The sequence below is a fragment of the Phocoena phocoena genome, chromosome 7 (genome assembly GCF_963924675.1).
Source record: "Phocoena phocoena chromosome 7, mPhoPho1.1, whole genome shotgun sequence".
NCBI lineage: Eukaryota > Metazoa > Chordata > Mammalia > Artiodactyla > Phocoenidae > Phocoena > Phocoena phocoena.
Genome location: NC_089225.1, coordinates 5,315,270 through 5,338,084, shown reverse-complemented (window position 1 = coordinate 5,338,084; position 22,815 = coordinate 5,315,270). Strand labels below are relative to the sequence as shown.

The following is a 22,815-nucleotide window of genomic DNA, read 5'->3' as shown; positions in this document are numbered from 1 at the left end:
GACGCCTCCCTAACCACACTGAACCGCAGACAGCAAGCGGACAGGCGGGGCCTCACCGGATGTAAGATGGCGGCCGAGTGACGCTCTGGGCGGCTCCGGCCGCGACTCGGTAGCCGGAAGTCCTCCGTCTCTAGCCAGTAGGAAGCGGAAGTAAAGGGCGGTCGGCGGCAGAGCTCTATCTTTGCAAGGCCGGCTTGCGAGCGGAGCCACGGGAAAGGCGCGTGTAGGCCGCTCACTGGCGCAGCTGCTGCCTCCCCGCCGCTGCGCCGCCCCGCCCCGGCGTTGTCGCAGGGGCAGTCGTGGACGAAGCGCGGCCCCGGCATGGACTGGAAAGGGTCTGCGGGCGGCGCGTGTGCTGCCGCTGCGCGGCCGGTGACAGGTACCCCTAGTGGGGGGCGTGGGGAGTTCTCGCGGGGGGAGAGAGGGTCTGGGGAGCGAGGCCACCTTGTGTCCCGGTCACCTTGAGCTTCCGTTTCTTCCCTGACTCAGTTTCCCCTCCTGTATCCCAGCCCTCCCCTTCTTTGCGAGTCCCCCGAGTTGTCCCTCGGTGTCCTCTGGGCACATACCGTCTCTGCGAGGGTGGTCGCGGGCTCTGTTTAGCCGTTTTGAACCTTCATTGAAGAGCTTCGAGACCCGTGTGCCCAAGTGCAGACGGAGGTGGGGGAAGTGCCCTAACGTGAATTGCGTCCAAGCCTGACCCCAAGTAGGCTGAGAACCAGCAGTTTGCAGGACTCCGGTTGGAGAACGAATGGATCTTTTTATAGATTTCTTTTTTCCCTAAAATGAATTCGGGTGATGAATATTGGTTCCGTTTTCATTTAATACGAGGATCTGGTGGCTGAAAATTGGATGATCCGGTTTCACTTTTAGCGTGGGACCTGCCAGAAGAGAAGGATCTGCGTACATCGCCAATAAGTTATGGGTGGGAGCTCTTCGTGTTCCTTGGCCAGAATCTCTAGATCGTTTTGCATTTCTTGCCCGATTTGAGAACTAGCATATTTTGCTCATTCAAAGTCCTGGGGTCTTATGCCTTACTGTGTTACACTGTATTGGAAACATTCATTCATCGTGTACTTGGCCAGCCAACTTTACGGTGTGATGTTTGAAGACATTTTAAATAGCTATATGACAGCAACACAAAATTTGGGTTGATTGTAGCCTTTCCATTTGACTTGCTTTTGTTAAACTTAGCTGAAACTCATTTTTATTGAAGGAAATAAACGTTGCTTTGTACAGTAGTAGGGCATCTTCACAGTGCATATTTAACTTGAGGAGAATAAATTGAACTATGGAGAAAATACTATTAGACTTTTTCTCCAGTTACTTGCGATCATTTTCATATTACATGTATAGTATCTAATTTTAACCTGAAATTGCATGTATGTGGTTCACAGCAAATGGGTTTTGCTAACAGGTATAAGTGTATATTAAGTTTAAATTTTTCAGAAGTAAATTTATTTCTCAAGAAGAGTACTTCCTGTTATTTTTCCTTGCTGTTATCATATATGTTGAAACTCGGATGGCTACTTATTAACTTGCACCCTGCAAGGTTTTTTTGAGTTTGTAAGCTATTTTCTTCAGTTTAAAAACGGAAAAAGAAAAAGTTGATGATGATTTATAATTTTATGCCTCTTCTGTTTTCCAAAAGTGAAAAACATTTGCCATAATATAATTTTGATTACTATTTTTGATAAATGAGCAAGAGATAGTGTCTTTAAACTAAAGAAACCGGGCCACACACTAGATCTTACTAGATGAATCTTTTGGGTGTAGAACCTATTAAAGACTGTTTTTAATTTATCCATCATGCTGGAAGCGTGATGCCTATAGTCATGCAGTGCCATGCTGCAGATTCTGACAGCTGTTATTTCACAGCTTTTAAGGGTTCCTTTTAAGGTCAGAGGGTCAGAGTGATAAGGGATCTCATGGAAAGAAGCCATCCTCAAACAAAAGGCCACTCAGTGACGTTCTTATTTCTACTTCTCTGGACAACCTTTTCCTCTGGTGTTACCTGTGGTATCAAGGATGTGGGGTCTGGGGGTGGGAAAGCTCTTCTTTAATGTGTAGCTTTCCTCTCTTTCCCATCTCTACTGATGCTGTACTGTGCCCCAGAAACTCTCTGTCTCTTTAAAACAGGGCAGGGGGATCTCTGGGTGAGTCATGGTACGTAGAGTTTTCATTTTCACCCTTCTTAAGGCTTAGGCTTTTTGTAGTGCCTTTACTCTCGTTGCCACATCCCTTTCCTAGCCAGTGGCTTTCATTCATCCCTTAATGAACAAAGTCTGTGTTTATTTTATTTTGAGTGCCTCCTGTGTTCCGGGCATTATGCTAGGCATGTGACTGTGACCGACAAAACTCCCTGTGCTTGAGGAGCTCACGTTCAGTCCCCAGAGCCAGCCCAAGTATGGATCTGTTCAGGCTGGTTGCTTGGTTTGGTTTGCTCCCAGCTTCAGGCTCACACCCTTGGTTTCAAGTTGAAGCTCTACCTCTCTCAGCCACCTGCGTCCCAAGGACTCTGCCTCTAGAAAATCTCTGGACTTGCCTTGGGTCTTGTAATAAAGTCCTTTGCTCATTCTGGGTCTACACAGTATGAATTCTTACCCCTTCTTAAAGCCAGAGGACCAGGGCAGAGAGCATGGTATTGTGGGACTTTTGAAAACAGGCAGATGTGGGTTCCAAACACTGCCATTTATTAGTCTGGCAAGTTACTTAGCCTCTCCAAGCTGCCATTTTCTTATTTTTCAAGTAGGGATGATAGTGTTTCACGCATCATGCAGCGTATTTATGGACTACCTGCTGTTTGCCAGGCCCTGCGCTGTTGGCTGTGGTGGACAAAGTGGACGAGGCTGCCCCCCTCGGGAGCTGCAGTCTCCTGGGGCCTTGTGTGGAAGGGCTGGGTAACGAGTTTGCAGAGCGCTTGGCAGTGGCGCTGTCCAGAGTGATTCGCCCGGAGTAATTGCTCTGTAAGTGCGGGTGTTTCCTGGGGCCTTCGGTCCCTCCCTGTCCCCTCCCCACTCTGTGCATGCCCTCGGCCTGGGAGTACTGTGCAGAGGCATCTGATTTCTCATCTGGAATCACCACTGTTGGGGGATTACACGTCTAGGTCCCTTCAGGAAAAATGGTGAACATAGCTGTAGCATTAATACTGCTTGAACATAGTTCATATGCGCTGTCTCCGCTTTAGAAACTTAGTGACTTTGGGGGAGGATTTTGTTGATTTTTTTTTCCTAGCCACAGAGGATATATTTCCAAAGCATATTTATTTCCAGGCCTTGTAATAACGATGAGTTATTATTCTGTAACTTAGAAGACAGTTTCTAGTTTCTCTTCCTTACATATTTCAACTGGAGCAGTTAGTTCTGGTGTAGTACTTGACGCTTTACAAAGTGACTTTCACGTTGCCTTCTCAGTTCGCTCGTGGCGCGTGTTGCGGCAGATACTGTTAGTCCTATTTGAGAGAGTGGGAGACTAAGGGCGAGGGAGTTACCAGGTAAGGTGCCTGTGGTTAAACTGCCAGTGAGTAGCGAACTCAGGAATTGATCACAGGTGCCTGACTCTGAAGGCTTTCTCTTCTTGCTAACCCGTGTTTGTTCTATCACGAGGAGCAGGTTTCTGAGGCTAGAGTGTCGGAGAGAGTTGAGTGGGCTGAAGTTGTATGTAAAAGTTTGGGTCCTTCCTCTGCGGGAAATGTCGGTAACTTTTGCTACATTCCGAGAGGGGCCTGCATCGACTTCGGCCTCTCCTCCCCCACCCCCAAGCCAGCAGGTTTCATTGTCAGAGGTCTAGTTTGCTTAGTCCTAGTCTTTATCGATGTTGATTTCTTTTTTTAGTGTGTGTTTATAAATGGGATGTTCATATTAATTTTTTTTTTGTTTCCAAAGAAGCTGGCAGTGCCTGAACTTCAGACTCTTTTAAAAGCAACTTTTCTATTTGGTAGAATTCATTTCTCTTCGGACCATTGTTCTTTAGAGATATTGTGTGTCATAGGAAGCAAGATGTTGGCACAAATGATAAAGCTTTTTGTAAAAGGAAGATACTGACTGGTTGCTCCAGTATGTGGGCTGTCTCTCCCCAACAGTGTATATTATAACTAGCATCGAGGAATTGGGGTGAGCTTTACCAGACCTTAACATTCAGAAGCACAAGTCTGGTTTAGTGTTTCCCACATATTCATGTCCCCTTTGGGTTCCCATTCAAATGGGTGGAACTTGGAGGCTGACTTTTTATATCACAGTGGAAGTCTGATTAGGTTGTGTTAGGCAGACTTCCAGGGATGAAAACACAGATCAAAGAAGCCTGAAGCCGGAGACCTTTTGTGAAATCATGTGGACACCAAGGATCTCGGCATGCTCGCTGAGGCTGCTGCTGGGGATTTAGGAGGCCTGCATTCTGTGGCCCTGCTGATTCACCAGTGACCCCACCTTTCTTATTTTATAGATGGGGATCTATTGAGTTCTTACATTTCCTCATTCCAGAACCTGTATTTGATTTTACATTCGCGACCCACCCTATTAGCTTCCTGAGGCTGCCATAACAAAGTACCACAAACGGGGTGGCTTAGAACAGCACTTTATTGTCTCACGAATTTTGGGAGGCTAGAAGTTCTAAATTAAGGTGTCACAGGACCATGTTCCTTCTGAAATATGTAGAGGAGGATCTTTCTTTGCCTTTTCCAGCGTCTGGTAGCCCTGGGTGTTCGTGGCTTGCAGTGTAATTCCAGTGTCTGCCCCCGTTTTTACTGGGCATTCTCCCTGTGTCTCTACATGTAGTCTTCCCTCTGCATGCCTGTCTCTCTGCCCACATTCCTGCCCCCCCCGCCCCGCCCCTTTCTTTTAATAACACCAGTCATTGGACCAGGGCCTACCCTGATGACCTCATTTTAACATGATTACCTCTGTAAAGACCATATTTCCAAACAAGTTCACATTCTGAGGTACTGGGGTGGGGTAGGACTTAACTCTATCTTTTTGGGGGAATACAGTTCAATCTGTAACACCTTTCATTTGTGTTTTCACCTGTCTAAGCTTTATTTACTCTCCTGCTTCATAAAGTATGATTGTGTGCAACCTGCTGGGCCACCAGCTGACTTTTATATCTCTGTATGGTATAGACAAACAGGAGATGAAGTGCAGCCTTTGTAGGAGAGAGTGTAATGAACGACACACCTTTAGTTGTGTGTCAGTCATCAGCAAACATCTGCTGAATTATCTAGATAGTAGGTGCTGTTATATTTTGGAAGCATTTTTATTTCTGTGATAGTCATGTTATTTTTTATCTCTAATTATTAAGATTCAGGTTTAAACATTGCCTTGTAGCGAAACTTTTTTTTCTTCCCTTTTTAGGGGTTTGCCATAAAATGGGCCTTCTGACTGTACTCACTGGACTATGGCTGTTTTCCTCAGTAAAGGCAGATTCAAAAGCCATTACAACCTCTCTTACAACAAAATGGTTTTCCACTCCGTTGTTGTTAGAAACCAGGTAAGAAGACATTTTTTTTCTTTCACATGTTTGAGTGAAAATGTAGGCTCTGCTAGTGAATATTCAGGAGCTTTTTAGGGAGTGAGATTCTCATCATATGCATTTAGTAAGAGCTTCTTTCAGTGTGCACTGGGCTTGTGTGCTGTTCACAGGCTGTTAGGACACAGACTCTATCTGTCAGCAGGCTAGGACTGAAATGATTATAGAGCTCTTTAGGGATTTCTTTAGACAAATACATTGAATTGGTTAAATTATTATGTTATCTTCCAGGAAAAGTGTAAATGTGGTAATAATGGAAGAGAGAGTTGTACTTAAAAGAAATTTTCTATTTATTTGAAGAAGGTGTTAAGAGGTGTTTAATAAAGGGAAGAGAAGAGAGGTGGGGGAAGAGGACATGCCCCTCCCAAGAACTTGGAAGGAGACCCCAACATAAGAGAGTGCAGGGCCAAGCTAAGAAAGTGGCCACATTTTATCCGATTGTAGCATCTCCAAAATCAGGATGCATTTAATCAAATCAATATATTATCTTAAAATTGGTGGCATCTTTCACTCAATGTTTCATAAAACAATGATATGTCTTAAAATTGACAGTGTCTTTGGGCAGCATTTCATCCTGCTATTCCTGAAACATACTGGACCCCAGTCTCCTACCCCATCTCTGCCTTAGTGCTCCTTTGCTGAGACTGTACCATCTGGGGCTACAGGAAACTCTAGAAGACGATTTGTGCCTGTCTGCCTGATCCCCTACATAGCCATTTCTATCCTGCTTTGTTCCTAGGGTCTTGGTGCAGAAAATGAGTTTCAAAGGCCTAGGCCTTGAAGGGATTTAGAGCATAGCAAATATGCAGTAAATCACATCAAGCTTCCCACTGTTATCTCTCAAGCTAGAAGAGATTCCCTGGTCTGGGGAGTACAGAAGAAAATAAAAGTTGAAGGAAACTTAATAACAGCTCAAGTGAACCCTAAGAAGGAGTTAGTAGATGGATCGTAGAAACCACACATATGTTTTTAGGAAAAAAGAAAACATACATCTCAGTTTCTCAATAAAGAAGATCTCCCAGGGACTTCCCTGGCAATCCAGTGGTTAAGACTCTGTGCCTTCGACGCAGGGGGTGCTGGTTTGATCTCTGGTCAGGGAACTAAGATCCCGCATGCCATGTAGTGTGGCCAAAAAAAAAAAAAGATCTCCCAAACTTGGAAAAAAGAATTGACAGTGTCTTAAAATTGATAAAATGCAATATAGTCAATGATTTCTTGGGAGATTTTAACCCAAGTGTATGTTTTATTTAGTGTTTGTAATATAAATATAACCAGATACCTCTCTTTTAGTTAGTTTTTTGTTTATAGAGGGAAACTTATTTTTATTGTATCTCAAATAACATATAGCTAGGACCTGTAGAGAATCTTTCCAAAGCATACATTTAGGTAGGTGAGCCATGAGCATTTGGTAACTTTCAGAATTTGATATAGCTGGAAATTTGAACTGTTGTGTTATATCAGTTAACTTTGTGGTCTAATTTTATCTTCTGACATCTTCCCCTTGATCCCTAGGAAGATGTGAATGAAGAGTGTTGTGTTGGTAGTGTATACGGATAGTTGTGCCTTCTAAGGCAGAGCCTCCTTTGGTACAGGATTGAGGAGAGGCCATTGGGAACGTGGGACGTGTAGGAGCCCGTCTGGACTTGCTGAGGAGCCTCCCCGACTTTCTGCTGAACAGACTTTCTCCCATCACTTCTCTGTGCCTCCCTTTCCTCAGCAATAAAATGGCAACCCCCCTCCCCCCACAAAACTCCAACAACCCCGTCTCACCCCCAGAAACCCCCAGACTCCACTGCATGTATTTCATAGTGATGTCACAATAACTAATTTGATAAATAGGTCGAGCCCCTCAAATGTCCGCGCTTTGTTAGATCTTGGTGGTTGTAACAGTGAAGTGTCTGAAGGTCGTGTGAGGTCCTGGACTGCCTGAGCCAGGACTCTTGTAGCTGAACATTTTTTCTCCCTTTCTGCTAATCTTATTTGGGATGATTCATCTGGTGTCAACCTAAGTCATTGAGATTTACTATCACTTTCTAAATAATTTTGTGTAACTAACCGTAACGGATGTTTTACGATATTCTGCGTAACGTTCTTCACTGGATTACACCCCACTACTCTCACTTACACTAACAGATTTCTTGGTGTTTGTGTATTGTCTTAGAAGAGTCTTATGGCCTATACTTGTGGACTTTTGAGAACGTATGCTAAAATTGTCAGCCTTAGTTGATCAGTTTTTTTCTGTTTCTTTGATCTCTGTTGAAGTGACTATTGTAAACTGTTTCCTTCACTGCAACTTACCCATAACAAACATAGCGCCTTTTCATGATATCCTGGCTATTTGCCATTTTGGTTCATTATTTTTACTTCTCTTCTGTGGCTATTTGCGAACAGTTTGCCAAGGAAATGGGACGTGTAGGCAACTCAAAAACACTGCTGTGCTTTTTTGAAACTACTCTATATTCACCTCCAGAGCTAGCTGAGGCCACTCTCCTTCCCTCCTGGGTCCATGGCAGACATTGATGGTGGGTCACAGCACTGTCCATTGGGGGGAGGGTGAAGGGACAGAATCTTTTTCCACACATCGAGGCATGTAGCTAATACAGACATTTTGTCTTCCTTGCTTCTGGCCCTTAGGGACTAAAACTATTCTTGTGTGTATTTTTATTTTTAAAAATTTTAATAAATTTATTTATTTGACTTTTGGCTGTGTTGGGTCTTTGTTGCTGCACGTGGGCTTTCTCTAGTTGTGGCGAGCGGGGGCTACTCTTCATTGCGGTGCGCGGGCTTCTCATTGTGGTGGCTTCTCTTGTTGCGGAGCACGGGCTCTAGGCGCACGGGCTTCAGTAGTTGTGGCTCGCGGGCTCAGTAGTTGTGGCTCGTGGGCTCAGTAGTTGTGGCTTGTGGGCTCTAGAGCGCAGGCTCAGTAGTTGTGGCACATGGGCTTAGTTGCTCCGCGGCATGTGGGATCTTCCCGGACTAGGGATCGAACCCTTGTCCCCTGCATTGGCAGGTGAATTCTTAACCACTGCGCCACCAGGGAAGTCCCTTGTGTGTATTTTTAGGTTGGACCTGATGCTAATGAAGGGTTTGTAGCTTTCTGGTTGTCCATAAAGTGATATATATTTAATTGAAGTAGAGCTCTGAGTATGTTTTGAGCAGCTGTACTTACTAACAGAAATATTGTGTAAATAAAGTTCTATTATTAAAGTTGAAACAATCATCTATTGAGTGCTTATACAATCATTTTTTGAGATATTATAATGGCCTGAGAATGCAGTATGATAGATTTGAGTGATTGAGATTGGAATGTAAATTCCAGATTTTTGATTTACTAACTCTGTGCCCTTAAGAAAGTTAACAAGTTTGTAAGTGGAGAGAATGGTATATATATATATATAATGTGCTCTCCCTCTACCTGTCACCCGGTTTTAGTGATTGTCAATTCAAGTCCAATAACCGTCACCACCGCCACCCTCCTACCTTCTCCCGCTAGAATATTTTAAAGCAAATCCCAGACATCGTATAATGTCATCTGTAAAACTATCAATATTTTACTCTGGAAGTTTTATCGATATTTTACTCAGGTATCAGAAGCTAAAAAACAACTTAAAACAAAAAGCAAACAAACTTAAGCATACTATAAACAAATGGCAGTGTTCCTTTTAATAATACCTTGTATTGTTCCTGTCTTCCATGGATTACTGCAGTGGATCTGGTAATTAATTTTCTTAAGGCTGTTTGACACTTAGACGTTTTAAGACTTACTTATGCAGTGGGGTGAAAGAGAATGTACGTTTAAGAAGTTTTCTTGTAATTATATGAAAAGTATATATTTATGTGCATATGGCCTCTGTAGGAATCTAAGCTAAGACTCACTTTGTATTCTTACAAAGAATACAAAGCATTTACTTGCATATCATAATCTATCTGTTTTACTACCTGTTTTCTTAGACTATAAGCTGTTATAAGGTTGGTATGATGTCTATGTCAGTTACTTGAAAGCCTATAAAATGCCACACTCAAGGAGGCACTAAATAATTTAATACATTATGATGATGGGTATTTTCAGAAACCTATTTTTAGAGAAGCTGTGCATTACCAGGAAATGTTTCTTATGTTGCCATATTTCCGTGTCTAGCTGTGGAGTAGAGAGAGAGTTGTAGAGCCCAGTGTTGACAAGTAATGGGAAAGTCTTCCTTTGGCTAGGTAAGCTGAGATCCAGATCTGTAGTTTGCTTTCAGACAGGGAAAGACCACCACTACATTGGTATGCCTTGGAGGAGAAGATTACCGATTTACATGAATCATTCAATTAGTACATGCATTTTCTTTTAAGGGATTTTAGGCTCTTGAATGCAGGGAAATGTAGAATAGCCATTTTATTTTAGGTCAGTACAGTAGTGTAAAGTCAAGGAAAAAGTTAAGGTGGCATTAAGTTCTAAGACCTGATTTTATTAAATCAGTGCTAACTTTAAACTAATATTTGGTGATTTTGAAAATTTGGATTTGTGGATGTAAAAAGATTACGACATGCTGCCTTTAGTCTCCTAGAAATTTTTCTAGGGTTCATGTTTTCCTTGGGAGAAACTTAGGCGAAAACATATTTTTTTGTTCTTTGCAAGGTATTTCAGAAAATGAGTGAGCAGAACTAGTACTAGAATTATCAATTTCCTAATTCTGCTTCTACTACTGACAGCATTTTCACAAATGAGATTTCATAACCTTTCTTTATATTGGGACTTGCCTGTTGTTACAACATTTCTATTATTCTAGGTTTCTTTAGGGATACCTATTAAGCTATTAAGTGAATAAACTACTAAGCTAATTATTAATAGCTAATAAGCTAGTAAGACTTGCTTATCATTAGAAAATATATGTTATACATGTTCGTGTATAATATATATTATCAAATAGAAGCCAAGCTTTGGACATTTGGTAACTTAAAAATCTATTTTTACTCTCCTTAGTAATATAGCTTATATTAGAAGATTTCATTAAGTTGTTTTATTTCTGATATTTCCCCCTTTTCTCTCAGTGAGTTTTTAGCAGAAGACAGTCAAGAGAAATTTTGGAATTTTGTAGAAGCCAGTCAAAATATTGGATCATCAGATCATCACGGTAAAATTGAAGCAAATGCTTCTTTGACTTCGGTGTCTGGGAATATATTAGAAAAATTGATCTCTTTCAGAGTATGTGTGGCATGGCAGTTAATGGAATACATTTTTATCTTTAATGACTAGAGTTGTGATGGTAGCCAGCAGAATCAACACAGACTAGTAATTATTTTTGAAAAAGTTTATAACTTTGGTCATAAGAGCTACCTTTGATTTTTTTTTTTTTTTTTTGTTTCTCCCCTTGTTTTTGTTCTTTTGTGTTCTTTTATTGAAAGTGCTACATGAATATTTTGTGGGAGTCAAATTCTTTTAAAATCATTTAGCATTTACTTAATAACCATCAGATTTGATTCACTTTCTTTAGTTATGAACTAATTATACAACTGATCTATTATCTGTTAAGTTTGTTATCATTAAGTTAGTGCCATCCCAGAATGTTTTCCATTATGCATGCCAGCCACACACAACTGGAGTGTCAAGGTGTCAAATTAATGACAAGGTAAACTGTATCACTTGTTTACAGTTTCTGATGAGCTTTCACAAACATTTTCCAATTCAATATAAGCTACATAGTGTATGAACATTAATAGTCAAAGATGCTGATACATGAGTAGTTAAAACCTTGAGTATTACATTGACAGGCGTAAGTCCTTGTTGAAGAGAAAATGTGTAAAAATTATGTGACTGCTGTTAATATTTGACTAATTGATTTTTAACTTTATGATATTTAAAAATTAATACATCTTTAAAAAGTCAAGTCAATCTTTTTTCGTGATTTAAGTGCATAAAAGTTTTGAACAAGCTTTGGTTACATAATTTGTAAGCTTTAGTTACATAATTTGTAAGCTTTAGTTACATAATTTGGAGTCAGCTAGAGTTGTTTGAGTTATCAAAAAAATCATTTTAGTTTAGATAAAACAAATTTTAGATAAAACAAATTTATCAAAGTGAGTTTTGTAATGAATTTTGAATTCTGACGTTTAAAATGAAATTTCTTCAATATAAATGCTGATGTGTTCCTGGTTAAAATTAGGGGAGTATGAATTCTTGGAAGTGACCATAAAAGTACGTTAAACATTTTATTTGAAATACTAGTCATAGTCCCGCCACCCAAAGAGAGTCACCATTAACATTCTGGCAACATTTTAAGATATTTCTTTCTGATCTCTTTTTCTGCTTAGAAGGTGCTAATGCCATATAGAACCTTTTACATTTTGCTTTTTTTTTTTTTTTTGCTGTACGGGGGCCTCTCACCGCTGTGGCCTCTCCCGTTGTGGAGCACAGGCTCCGGACACGCAGGCTCAGCGGCCATGGCTCACGGGCCCAGCCGCTCCGCGGCATGTGGGATATTCCCGGACCGGGGCACGAACCCGTGTCCCCTGCATCGGCAGGCGGACTCTCAACCACTGCGCCACCAGGGAAGCCCCATTTTGCTTTTTAAAATGTGAAATATTTTTCTTAAATTTCTTTTTGGAATAGATAATAGTGGTTTAAAAGTCAAAGCTATACAAAAGGCTCTACACAGAAAAATCTTGTTCCTGCTGTTTCTCTTGGCTTTTTATAACCATTTAAATTGTTTAGTCTTCAGTGTTTTTTTCTTTTTTACAATAAATACATAAGTATGTATTCCTATTTCTTATTCTTTGTAAGAGTAAGAAAAAATTGCATACTATATACATTGTTTTGTACCTTGTGCTTTTCGTTTAATGTATCCTGGGGATTGTTTCATACTGGTACATGTGTTTTTTTTTCCCCTCAGATAATGTGTTCCAATTGTTTTAATGCTTCTCCCCAAACTACAGTTTCATTAGTATTCTTTAATATCTTGTACTTCCTCATCACACTGCTCCGTCTTGTTGGGTTATTTGAATAGATAACATATGCAGACACTGTGGTTACAAAGACAAGTCATAGTTTCGGGGTTTGGGGCCCCAAAGGCTCTTTGGGAGGGGCAGTTAGTAAGTAGATAAATGAGTAAGTGATGTGCTAAGTGAAAGAGGTGAGCGAAGAAATATTATGGGAGCAAAGAAGAGATGAACTTGGTCCAGTGAGGCATGGGGTAGGGATAGGCGGTACCTCCCTGGAATAGGTGCTCTCACAGCTGAGTTCTTCCTGAGGAAGAAAGTAGGAGTTAGTCATCCCGGTAAGTGGGACAATTGCAGTCTAGGGAGAGGGAATAGTCTGAACAAAGGGAAGAAAAGTCCAATTGCATGGTGTACTTCAAGGAATTCTAAGCATTTGACAGCAGTTCAGGACAGTATAGGGGTAACATTTTGCAATCAGTATGCTTTTGTAACACATAGCTTTGTACTTTATGAACTATCTTATTTGGATACCTCTAGTCATATAGAATTATTTTGGTTAATGTTCTTCCTGACAGGTACTGATTATTCCTATTATCATGCAATACTGGAAGTTGCATTTCAGTTTCTGTCACGACTACAGCAGAATCTGTTGAAATTTTGTCTGTCTCTTCACTCCTACTCAGCGACAATTCAAGCCTTCCAGCAGGTGAGTTCAGTGCTTACACGTGACAGTATTCTTTAGTGGTTACATATCTTGATCGGCTGTATTGCAGTTGTCCTGGCATTGTATTACAGGACTATACCTTTTCTACCTGAAATTGTCTAGGATTTACAATTTGTTTATAAATAATAAGCAAAATTGATGATGTTAAATCTTCAAATAACATATTATAAAAAATATAATTTGCACTTATTTTCATTTAAGGAAAAATAAAATATCTACACAAAAAACTGCCTACCAGACTTTATTTATACAGCACAGGTGAAGAGAGAGGCGATATAGTTTTTGCTAAACCAGTTAACCCTGAGTGTGATCATAGCCTGTAGATCTAAAAGCAGTTCACGGGAAATACAGCAGATAGGAAATGTGAAACAATATCACAGGAATACAGTCAGGAAAAGCTAGGATGAGGAAAGCTTTTTAGTAAAATAATCTGATTTTGTCAACAAAGCAAGTTAAAAGGAAAAGAAAAGAGGGAAGGAGGAGCTTCAAGAGAGACTTTAAAAAGGTGTCAACTGGGGCTTCCCTGGTGGCCCAGTGGTTGAGAATCTGCCTGCCAATGCAGGGGACACGGGGTTGAGCTCTGGTCTGGGAAGATCCCACACGCTCCGGAGCAACTGGGCCCGTGAGCCACAACTACCGAGCCTGCGCGTCTGGAGCCTGTGCTCCGCAACAAGAGAGGCCGCGACAGTGAGAGGCCCACGCACTGCGATGAAGAGTGGCCCCCGCTTGCCGCAACTAGAGAAAGCCCTCGCACAGAAATGAAGGCCCAACACAGCCAGAAATAAATAAATTAATTAATTAAAAAAGGTGTCAATTCAACGTGTGGATCTTGTTGGATTTTTAAAAAAAATTTATTTTTATTTTTGGCTGTGTTGGGTCTTTGTTGCTCCGCGCGGGTTCTTCCCCAGTGGTGGTGAGCAGGGGCTACTCTTCGTTGCGGTGCGCGGGCCTCTCGTTGGGTGGCTTCTCTTGTTGCAGAGCACGGGCTCTAGGTGCGTGGGCCTCAGCAGCTGTGGCACTTGGGCTCAGCAGTTGTGGTTTGCAGGCTCTAGAGCATAGGCTCAGCAGTTGTGGTGCGCAGGCCCAGTTGCTCCGCGGCATGTGGGATCCTCCTGGACCAGGGCTTGAACCCGTGTCCCCTGCATTGGCAGGCGGATTCTTAACCACTGCGCCACCAGGGAAGCCCCTTATTGGATTTTGAGTTGAACAAACTCGTAAAAAGTAGCAAGAGAATCAAAGGTGTGTATGCTGATTATATGTTTGGTATAAAAGAATTGTTAATTTTAAAACCTCTTTTTAAATTCTGAAATAAAACCAGCATAGAAAATGACTCTCAAGAAATATATAGTATAAAGAATTATAACGAAGTGAACACTCTTGTAATTTTCACCCCGGTCAGGAAATTGAATTTAGCCAGGTACCATGGAAGCCCTTGATGTGCTGTGTCCCCATCACAGCTGACTTTTGCCCTTCAAAAGGAATCACTTTCTTGTGTTGGAATCATTTGCTGTTTTGTTTTTTTTTAAAAAAACATTTCATTGCCCAAGAGTTCATCACCAAACAATAGAGTTTAATCTTGCCCAGTTTTAAAAAAATTATTAATTTTTTGGGGGGTGAGTGGTCTCTTAATTTATAGGTTCTCCCTCTATCCCTTTCTTTTCTGTTGAATAACTTATACTGTTTGCCCTATACATTTTTTTTTTTCCTTTGGCCCCAGCAAGGCCCTTGCTGGATCTTAGTTCCCCAGCCAGGGATTGAACCCAGGGCCCCGGCAGTGAAAGCGCTGAGTCCTAACCACTGGACCACCAGGGAATTCCCAATAGATTGCTATCATTGCAGAAATTTCTCTTGTACAGTACTCGTCTATAAGAATAAGGGTGTTACTCTGTTTTTCCCCTCTCCCCTTTTCTTGCAATAGCTTTGTATGGGATTTGACACTGAGACTTTTTCTGCTCAATTTGATGTGAAATTAGTTTTCCTTAACTTTTGGAGGTCGGCATGGTTCCCTATTCTGTTGATTTTATGTTGTGTTAAAATAGGGTGTTTTTAAAAAAAAGGTAGCTTTTGCTTTTTGAAATTTCCTGACTCTGTTCCCCTCTTTCACTTTTATATTTGGACTTTTTCTTTTATTGGCTTTTATCTCTGTCCTGCTTGAGTTTTATTCTGCCCTCAACAGTTTCTCCTTAGAGGTGGGGCGCTTTCCTAGAAGGGAGTCCTAGCCTGTGAGTTATGAGTTCACAGTGGTCAGACTGCCTTGTGCTTACCTGTACGAGGTGAAACAAAACCCGTCGGCCCACCATACTTGACAGTGAAAACCTTTTGGCTGTTTTGGGGTTTTCTTGTTTTCAGGATCATCAGAATCTCTGCAGTTTCCCTCTACTTCTGTGGCCTCTGATAACCGCAGGTCATTTTTGTGTTTTGTATCATGGGGATTTCCTTCCACCTAGTTTTGTCATAAATGTGGTCCACTGGTTTTTGTTTTCATTTTTGCTTTGTTTTTATGGGAGAACTTGGGAAGATTGAAAAACTATGCTGCCGGTGGACATCAATACAGAATTGTATTACTTTTTTTTTTTTGCGGTACGTGGGTCTCTCACTGCTGTGGCCTCTCCCGTTGCGGAGCACAGGCTCAGCGGCCATGTCTCACAGGTCCAGCCGCTCCTTGGCATGTGGGATCTTCCTGGACCGGGGCATGAACCCGTGTCCCCTGCATCGGCAGGCGGACTCTCAACCACTGCGCCACCAGGGAAGCCCTGTATTACTTTTTTTTAAAAGTGTGATAATGGTAGTATGTTTTTTAAAAAAAAAATCTCTGTGTTTTGGGAGTTCCCAGGTGGCCTAGTGGTTAGGATTCTGGGCTTTCACTGCCATGGCCTGGATTCAAACCCTGGTCGGGGAACTGAGATCCTGCAAGCCGTGTGGCCGGCCAGAAAAAAAAACCCAACAAAACACTTCTGTGTTTTATTGAGACATAGTGAAACATTATAAATGAAGTGCTATTTGGAGCTTGTGTCCAAATGATCCAGTGGAGTGTGGTAGGAAGGTGGAAGAAATGAGATTGGCCATGAATTGATAATTACTGAAGCTGGGTCAAGGGTACATAGGGGTTTATTGTACTGTTCTTTCTACTTACAAACACAAGTTTGTAAGTTTTGTAATAATTTACAGAAAAGAAGAAAAATGTAATGGAAAGTTTTAATATTGATTTTTCATAGCAAGCTTTCCATTTCTCCCCATCTGTTCTTAATTATTTGTATTCCAGCAGTAGAAAAGGACATTCAGTAGGAATGTGTTACATAAATGACATTAGTGTGTACCCAGACCTTGTCAGTATGTCCTTTCCTTTCCCCATCTCTATACACTCATGCTTTTCAGTGTGCCTCTTGTTTAAGTTGCAGGTGGACTTATCTCATTGTGCCTGGGCGTTAGTGCATTTCACTCTAAACATACCCCACGTCTCATTCAGCCTTTCCTTTGAATATGTTAGTGTGCTCCTTGGATAATTGTACCTTTCCATCTGTACTCTTTTTTTAGGCCCCGTTGGTTTTTTAGATTCAGTGTCATTCTTCCTGTTTCAGGGAGGGGCTTCACATTAATCTGCGTATTATACTTAATTAGGACTGCATTGTTATACTTTGACACTTACAATTGACATTTGTAGGCTTAGTTTTCTACAAGGTACATACTGTGTTCCCTGGATATCTTTTTTTTTTTTGTAACATTTAAAAAAAAATAATTATTTATTTTTGGCTGCATTGGGTCTTCGTTGCTGCGTGCGCACAGGCTTTTCTGTAGTTGCAGCGAGCGGGGGCTACCCTTCGTTGTGGTGCACGGGCTTCTCATTGCGGTGGCTTTTCTTGTGGCGGAGCACGGGCTCTAGGTGCACGGGCTCAGTAGATGTGGCGCAGGGGCTTAGTTGCTCCGCGGCATGTGGGATCTTCCTGGACCAGGGCTCAGACCCGTGTCCCCTGCATTGGCAGGCGGATGCTTAACCACTGCGCCACCAGGGAAGTCCCCCCCTGGATATCTTTTGATATCTTCTGAGATAGAATTTTAAAGTTCTGTTTTGGGGATAATAATAACACCTACCTCATGGAATGATATTGGGAGGAACTAGGTGAAATAATACAAAGAAAGCAGTGAAACGTAAAGCTCTTTCTGTCACATAATGGGTGTTCGGTAGATGTTAATTTCTGCTTTTACTGATGTTGTTTTATTATTATTTTATTACCTATTTAGAATATTCATGTTTTTATCTTGTTTTTGGTTAGAGATTATTTTTAAAAATGTCTGTGTCTTAAATGACAGATAGCAGCTGATGAACCTCCACCAGAAGGATGTAGTTCATTTTTTTCAGTGCATGGAAAGAGGACTTGTGATTTTGATACCCTTGAGACTCTTCTACTAACAGCTTCTGAAAGGTAGATTGTGTGTTTCTTTATTTAAATGTCATGCATTCATTGTGCTTTCTTCTGTATCAGGTCCACTGTCTGATTTTTCTTACGGGTTTTTTAGTCCGTAGGTATAGTGGTTTAGAATGTGAATTCTGGAACCAGAACCAACTAGATTTAAATCCCAGCTCCATCACTTAAAATAGTTTTGTGAATTTAGGCAAATTACATAACCTTTCTTTCCTCATCTTGTTTCGAAATAGAGATAATAAGAATACTTACTGTTATTGTTACTTAGTAACTAATGACTGTATCGGAGAGATTTACCTAGGCTTTGTCATCAGCTTAGTAAAGAATATTCTGTGTATTAAAGCCAGTGCCTGGAGTAATGATATTAATGATAATGATCTCTCAGGATAGTATTAGTTTCAGACAAAGGAGACTATTTAAGATAATTGCAAGCTTAATTTGAATATTAAATTGGTAATCAGTGGGCTAATTTTTTTGCTTAAAGGTAGGTTTCCTGTGGTGGACAAATAACAATAGGTACCTCTTGCTGTCTGCCTAGGGCAGTAACCCCTCTGTACATCCTCCAATGCTGTTAGAAATTGTATAACAGTGATCTCTCTCTCTGATATTGCCCTGCTCTACTGGAAGTGCCGGGCGGTGTTTTAGGTGGGGAAACTCTTCTTTAGTGAGATTATCTGCTCAGCGCCTGTCCTCTGCCCACCATATGGTATGAGTGCTTTTTCCTCGGGGTGATGACCAGAAACTCAGTGCGCACTCAGCTGTCTGGGGTGAGGTATGGACATTCGAAATTGGCTGCATGGTGAAGTGCTGTTTCCTTGGGGAAAACAAAATTGGCTGACTTGAAAAATTCTTTCTTTAATTTGTTACAATAATGCAGACCTTTATAAAGAAAAGAGTGATAATGTCTCCTCTTCTGAGAGGTGGTAACTATTTTTAATGGATTGGCATATATCCTTTTATACTTTTTTCTGTGGTTATAAATTTATACAGGTAGGTAGGTTTATTTTTATAAGGGGCATTTTCCACTTAGTACGTGTAGGTATACCTCCTTAAGAAGGATTGGTAGGTCATAAAGTCTGTGCATTAAGATCTGCTAATATCTTGATGTCATTCTTAGAGAAGTTTTCTTGAGGGGGGAGTTTTAAAATTTATGAGGATAACCTAAATTTCAGATGCAGTAATAGGACGATCATAATAGTAAAAATGATAGAGGAGGGAGATGCTGTAATTGGGAAGTTATACGCTTACATTTATCCTCTGCTTTTTTGCATTATTTGCACTTAAGTCTTCAAATAAAAAGGTAATTACATTCTATTTATATGGTAGAATAATTTACTAAAGTTTTAGTACTATGAGGGCTGGATGTGTATCCTTTTTCTGGCTTTTTTACCCCCTGCTCTGGAAATTGGTAGCAATTATTAGTCAAAGTCTACATTTTAAGGTTAGTATTTATATAATGTACATTCGTTAATTTTAATTATGAACAAATAAGACTCATACCTGTTTTGTTTTCAGTATTCTTACTAACTGAAAACTAAGATGCTTATAATGTTTGCTTAAATTATCATTGCTGTAGCTTTATTTTGTACTGTTTTTAATGTTTAAAAGCTTTTTTAAGTTAACAATTTTAAGCTTTTAATATTTATTTTCAGACCAAAACCTTTATTGTTCAAAGGAGATCACAGATATCCTTCATCTAATCCTGAAAGCTCAGTGGTTATTTTCTACTCTGAGATTGGCTCTGAGGAGTTTTATAAGTTTCACCGACAACTTGTATCAAAAAGCAGTGCAGGCAAAATCAATTACGTATTCAGACATTATATATCTGTAAGTATTGACTTATTTTATAACTGTTTTAAATATTAGTTTGCTCACCACAACCTTAGCACTTCAGCTAATAATTTCCCCCTTTATAAAATGATTTGAACTACTTTTTTGGGAAGTGTAGTACTTTCATCAAATCTGTTATTTGCAAATAGGAGGTACTTTGCTTGCCTTTCTGAAGAAATGTAAAACAAAATGCCTAAAAAATGGCTGTATAAAATTGACATTCTATTTCAGCTTTGATTTTTTTTTTTTTTTTTTTTCCTGGCCATGCCATGCGGCTCCTGGGATCCTAGTTCCCCGACCAGGGATTGAACCCGGGGCCCTGGGCAGTGAAAGCACAGAGTCCTAACTACTGGACTGCCAGGGAATTCCCTACGTTCTATTTCAAAATGAACCATGTAAATTATATTTAATTTGGTCCAGATTTAATATGGTCATCATACTATGGAACTGATTCTTGAATTCACTTCCTTTCCAAACCCTTTTTTTCTCTTTTTGGCATCTTTTTATTTGATAGAAAAAGGATTTCTAAAGAGGTAAACTCAGGCAGAATTGATTTAAAATTAAGCTTTCGAAACCTTGTGTGGCATTTAGCATTTAAAATATTTATATGTAAAGATCGTTGGCCTTTAAAGTTTCTGTGTCATATTAAGCTCAGGAAATATCGGATGTTAAGTCCATGGGAAAGAAATAAAAATTTTAAATGAAAATTTATGTGAGCAGAAACAGATTTATCAATATCGAGTTTTGGACACCCCCCCCCACCTTGCTCTATTGCTGTTTTTTTAAACAATATTTATTTATTTATTTGGCTGTGTCAGGTCTTAGTTGCGGCATGCAGGATCTTTTGTTGCAGCACGCGGGCTCTTCGTTGGGGCATGTGGGCTTCTCTCTAGTTGTGGCGTGTGGGCTCTAGAGTGCGCGGGCTTAGTTGCCCCGCCGCACAGTTGCCCAACCACGGATCAAACCTGCGTCCCCTGCATTGGAAGGTGGATTCTTAACCACTGGACCACCAGGGAAGTCCCTATTGCTGGTATTTAAAGGGCCATCCTTATTCAGGATGGTGGTAAGCCTGTGACATTAGGTCAGCCCAAACCCTGCCTGAAGATATTTAAAGTCAGTAAAAAAATGTACACACACACACACACACACACACACACACACACATTTACACACACGGTCTCAACAAAGCACTTCTGGGTTTGAAACCTCACCAGTTTTCAACCCTGCGTAGGTTCCGGAACTGCTTTTTTGTTTTCTCCATTTCTTCACATGGTTTGGTGACCTTTGCCCTTTCCGCTATCCCTTCATCTGTTTTTTGTTTTTTTTTAAATTTTTTTTAAAATTTACTTTTGGCTGCCTTGGGTCTTTGTTGCTGCGGGCGGGCTTTCTCTAGTTGTGATGAGTGGGGGCTACTCTTTGTTGCGGTGCGTGGGCTTCTCATTTTGATGTCTTGTTGCGGAGCGCTGGCCCTAGGGCACGTGGGCTTCAGTAGTTGTGGCTTGCAGGCTCTAGAGCGCAGGCTCAGTAGTTGTGGCGCACGGGCTTAGCTGCTCTGCGGCTTGTGGTATCTTCCCAGACCAGGGATCGAACCCGTGTCCCCTGCATTGGCAGGCGGATTCTTAACCACTGCGCCACCAGGGAAGCCCCCCCTTCATCTGGTTTTGTTTCTACCTTGGAATTCCTGTTCTCACACTTGTGGCAGGATCCACAATCTAAGGATTCCCATGGAAGTTCAAGCATGTTTTGAGTGTGTAATCCTAGGTGATGGCTATGTGACATTAACATGGTCAGGCTCTGTATGCTGTGATGCATAAAGAGCTAGGTGGGAATGCGTGGAGAGCTGAGTGGTGATGGTGGAATACTTGCTCTGCTTGCAGAATCCCAGGAAGGAGCCTGTTTACCTCTCTGGCTATGGTGTGGAGTTGGCCATTAAGAGCACTGAGTACAAGGCCAAGGATGATACTCAGGTGAAAGGTGAATTTGTAAATTAAGACCAATGTGTTTTCTTTTCTTTAAATATGAGTTAAAGGGGAATTTGTTTCTTTAATGAAAAAGAATAGATTTAGGAGTATTATGAACCTGTGTTTGAATCTTGGTTCTGCTATATCTGAGTTGGGTGACAAATTCTTTAGGTCTTAATTTTTTCCTCTGTAGAGTTCAGATAATGATATATGCCTCTTGAAGTATTTTTGAGGAGAAAATAAGATGTAGAGGTAAAGAATTCAATGAATTTTTTTCACAAAAGAGTTCAGTGAGTAGTAGCTATTGTTATTGATGATAGGTAGTTCACAAATAGTAATTAATTTGTGACCCAATGTGAAATCTTAAGCTATCATATAATTAACAAACAGTTTGTTTTTATATTATTTTCTGCACTTGGAACAGTTTACTGTGGATACTTCCTGTTGTAATATTCTAGGGTTTTGAGTTCATTATTTCAACAAGTTTTATGCGTAATCTTTTTATGTCTTTTGAGCTTGTTTTAAAGGTAAAAATGATTGGTTTTGGTACATGGAAGATAGCCTAGTACTTCATTATCCTGTCCTCAATCATTATATTTAGGATTAAGTTGCCTAGTTGCAAATTCCTCAGAATTTTGATATTGAAAAATCCGTTATTCATAATTTTAAAGGTATTAATTTTGAAATATTTAACATGTAAAAATTTCCACAGTTTAAGGAAAGACACATTCTTTCTTTATCCAGGAACACAGGATATATCAAAAACTCATTTATTGTGTGTGTTTGTTAGCCACTATGTCAGCTGAGGTATTCAACATTTTAAAGCTATTATAGTTTCAGGTGTTTCAAATTTTTTTCAAATTCTGTGAAGTTAATACTTTTCTTTCTAATCTGAGTGATTAGACATGTATTTGCTGTGCTTTTGCAGGAACTGAAGTTAACACCACAGTGATTGGTGAAAATGATCCTATTGATGAAGTTCAAGGATTTCTCTTTGGAAGGTTAAGGTATGTTTATTCTTTTGGGAAAGGGTCTTATTCTGTTGAAACCTCCAGCCTTCTTCACATTGTAAGCATCATCTTTCTCTTTACTGCCTGAGTTACGGATCTCTCAACAATACTTTATGTATGTAATCTGATATGAGGAGATGACCAGTTAGTTTGTAGTACAGTTTATGATTTCTGGTAATTCTGAAGCACATTATTCTTACATGATACTATGGCTGCCTGCTTACGGCTTACATTGATTTATTTTCTGGACCTTGCAGTTGATAGCATAAAGTCACATGCCATTTTTTGATTCACATAATAGGAGAAATGTAATTGTTTTATGCATTCTTTTCCAGAGGAAAATCAAATGTATTTTACGTTAGAGAGGGCACAGCTATTATTTATTTATTGTTTTGCTTGTTTGTTTCTTATCTCTTTTTAAAAAAAAATTTATT

The 22,815-nt window shown here is 40.4% G+C and overlaps 1 protein-coding gene across 1 annotated transcript in view; it reads left to right on the top strand.

The window, feature by feature from the left end:
- Window positions 1-321: 321 nt before the first annotated feature.
- The window catches only part of UGGT1 (UDP-glucose glycoprotein glucosyltransferase 1), a 106,952-nt gene continuing 84,458 nt past the window's right edge, over window positions 322-22,815 (top strand). The window contains exons 1-8 of the mRNA XM_065880282.1: window positions 322-379; window positions 5,343-5,478; window positions 10,552-10,634; window positions 13,011-13,141; window positions 17,468-17,580; window positions 19,233-19,407; window positions 21,288-21,384; window positions 22,300-22,378. Of these exons, the coding sequence (XP_065736354.1) occupies window positions 322-379; window positions 5,343-5,478; window positions 10,552-10,634; window positions 13,011-13,141; window positions 17,468-17,580; window positions 19,233-19,407; window positions 21,288-21,384; window positions 22,300-22,378 (872 nt within the window). The remainder of the gene's footprint in view (window positions 380-5,342; window positions 5,479-10,551; window positions 10,635-13,010; window positions 13,142-17,467; window positions 17,581-19,232; window positions 19,408-21,287; window positions 21,385-22,299; window positions 22,379-22,815) is intronic.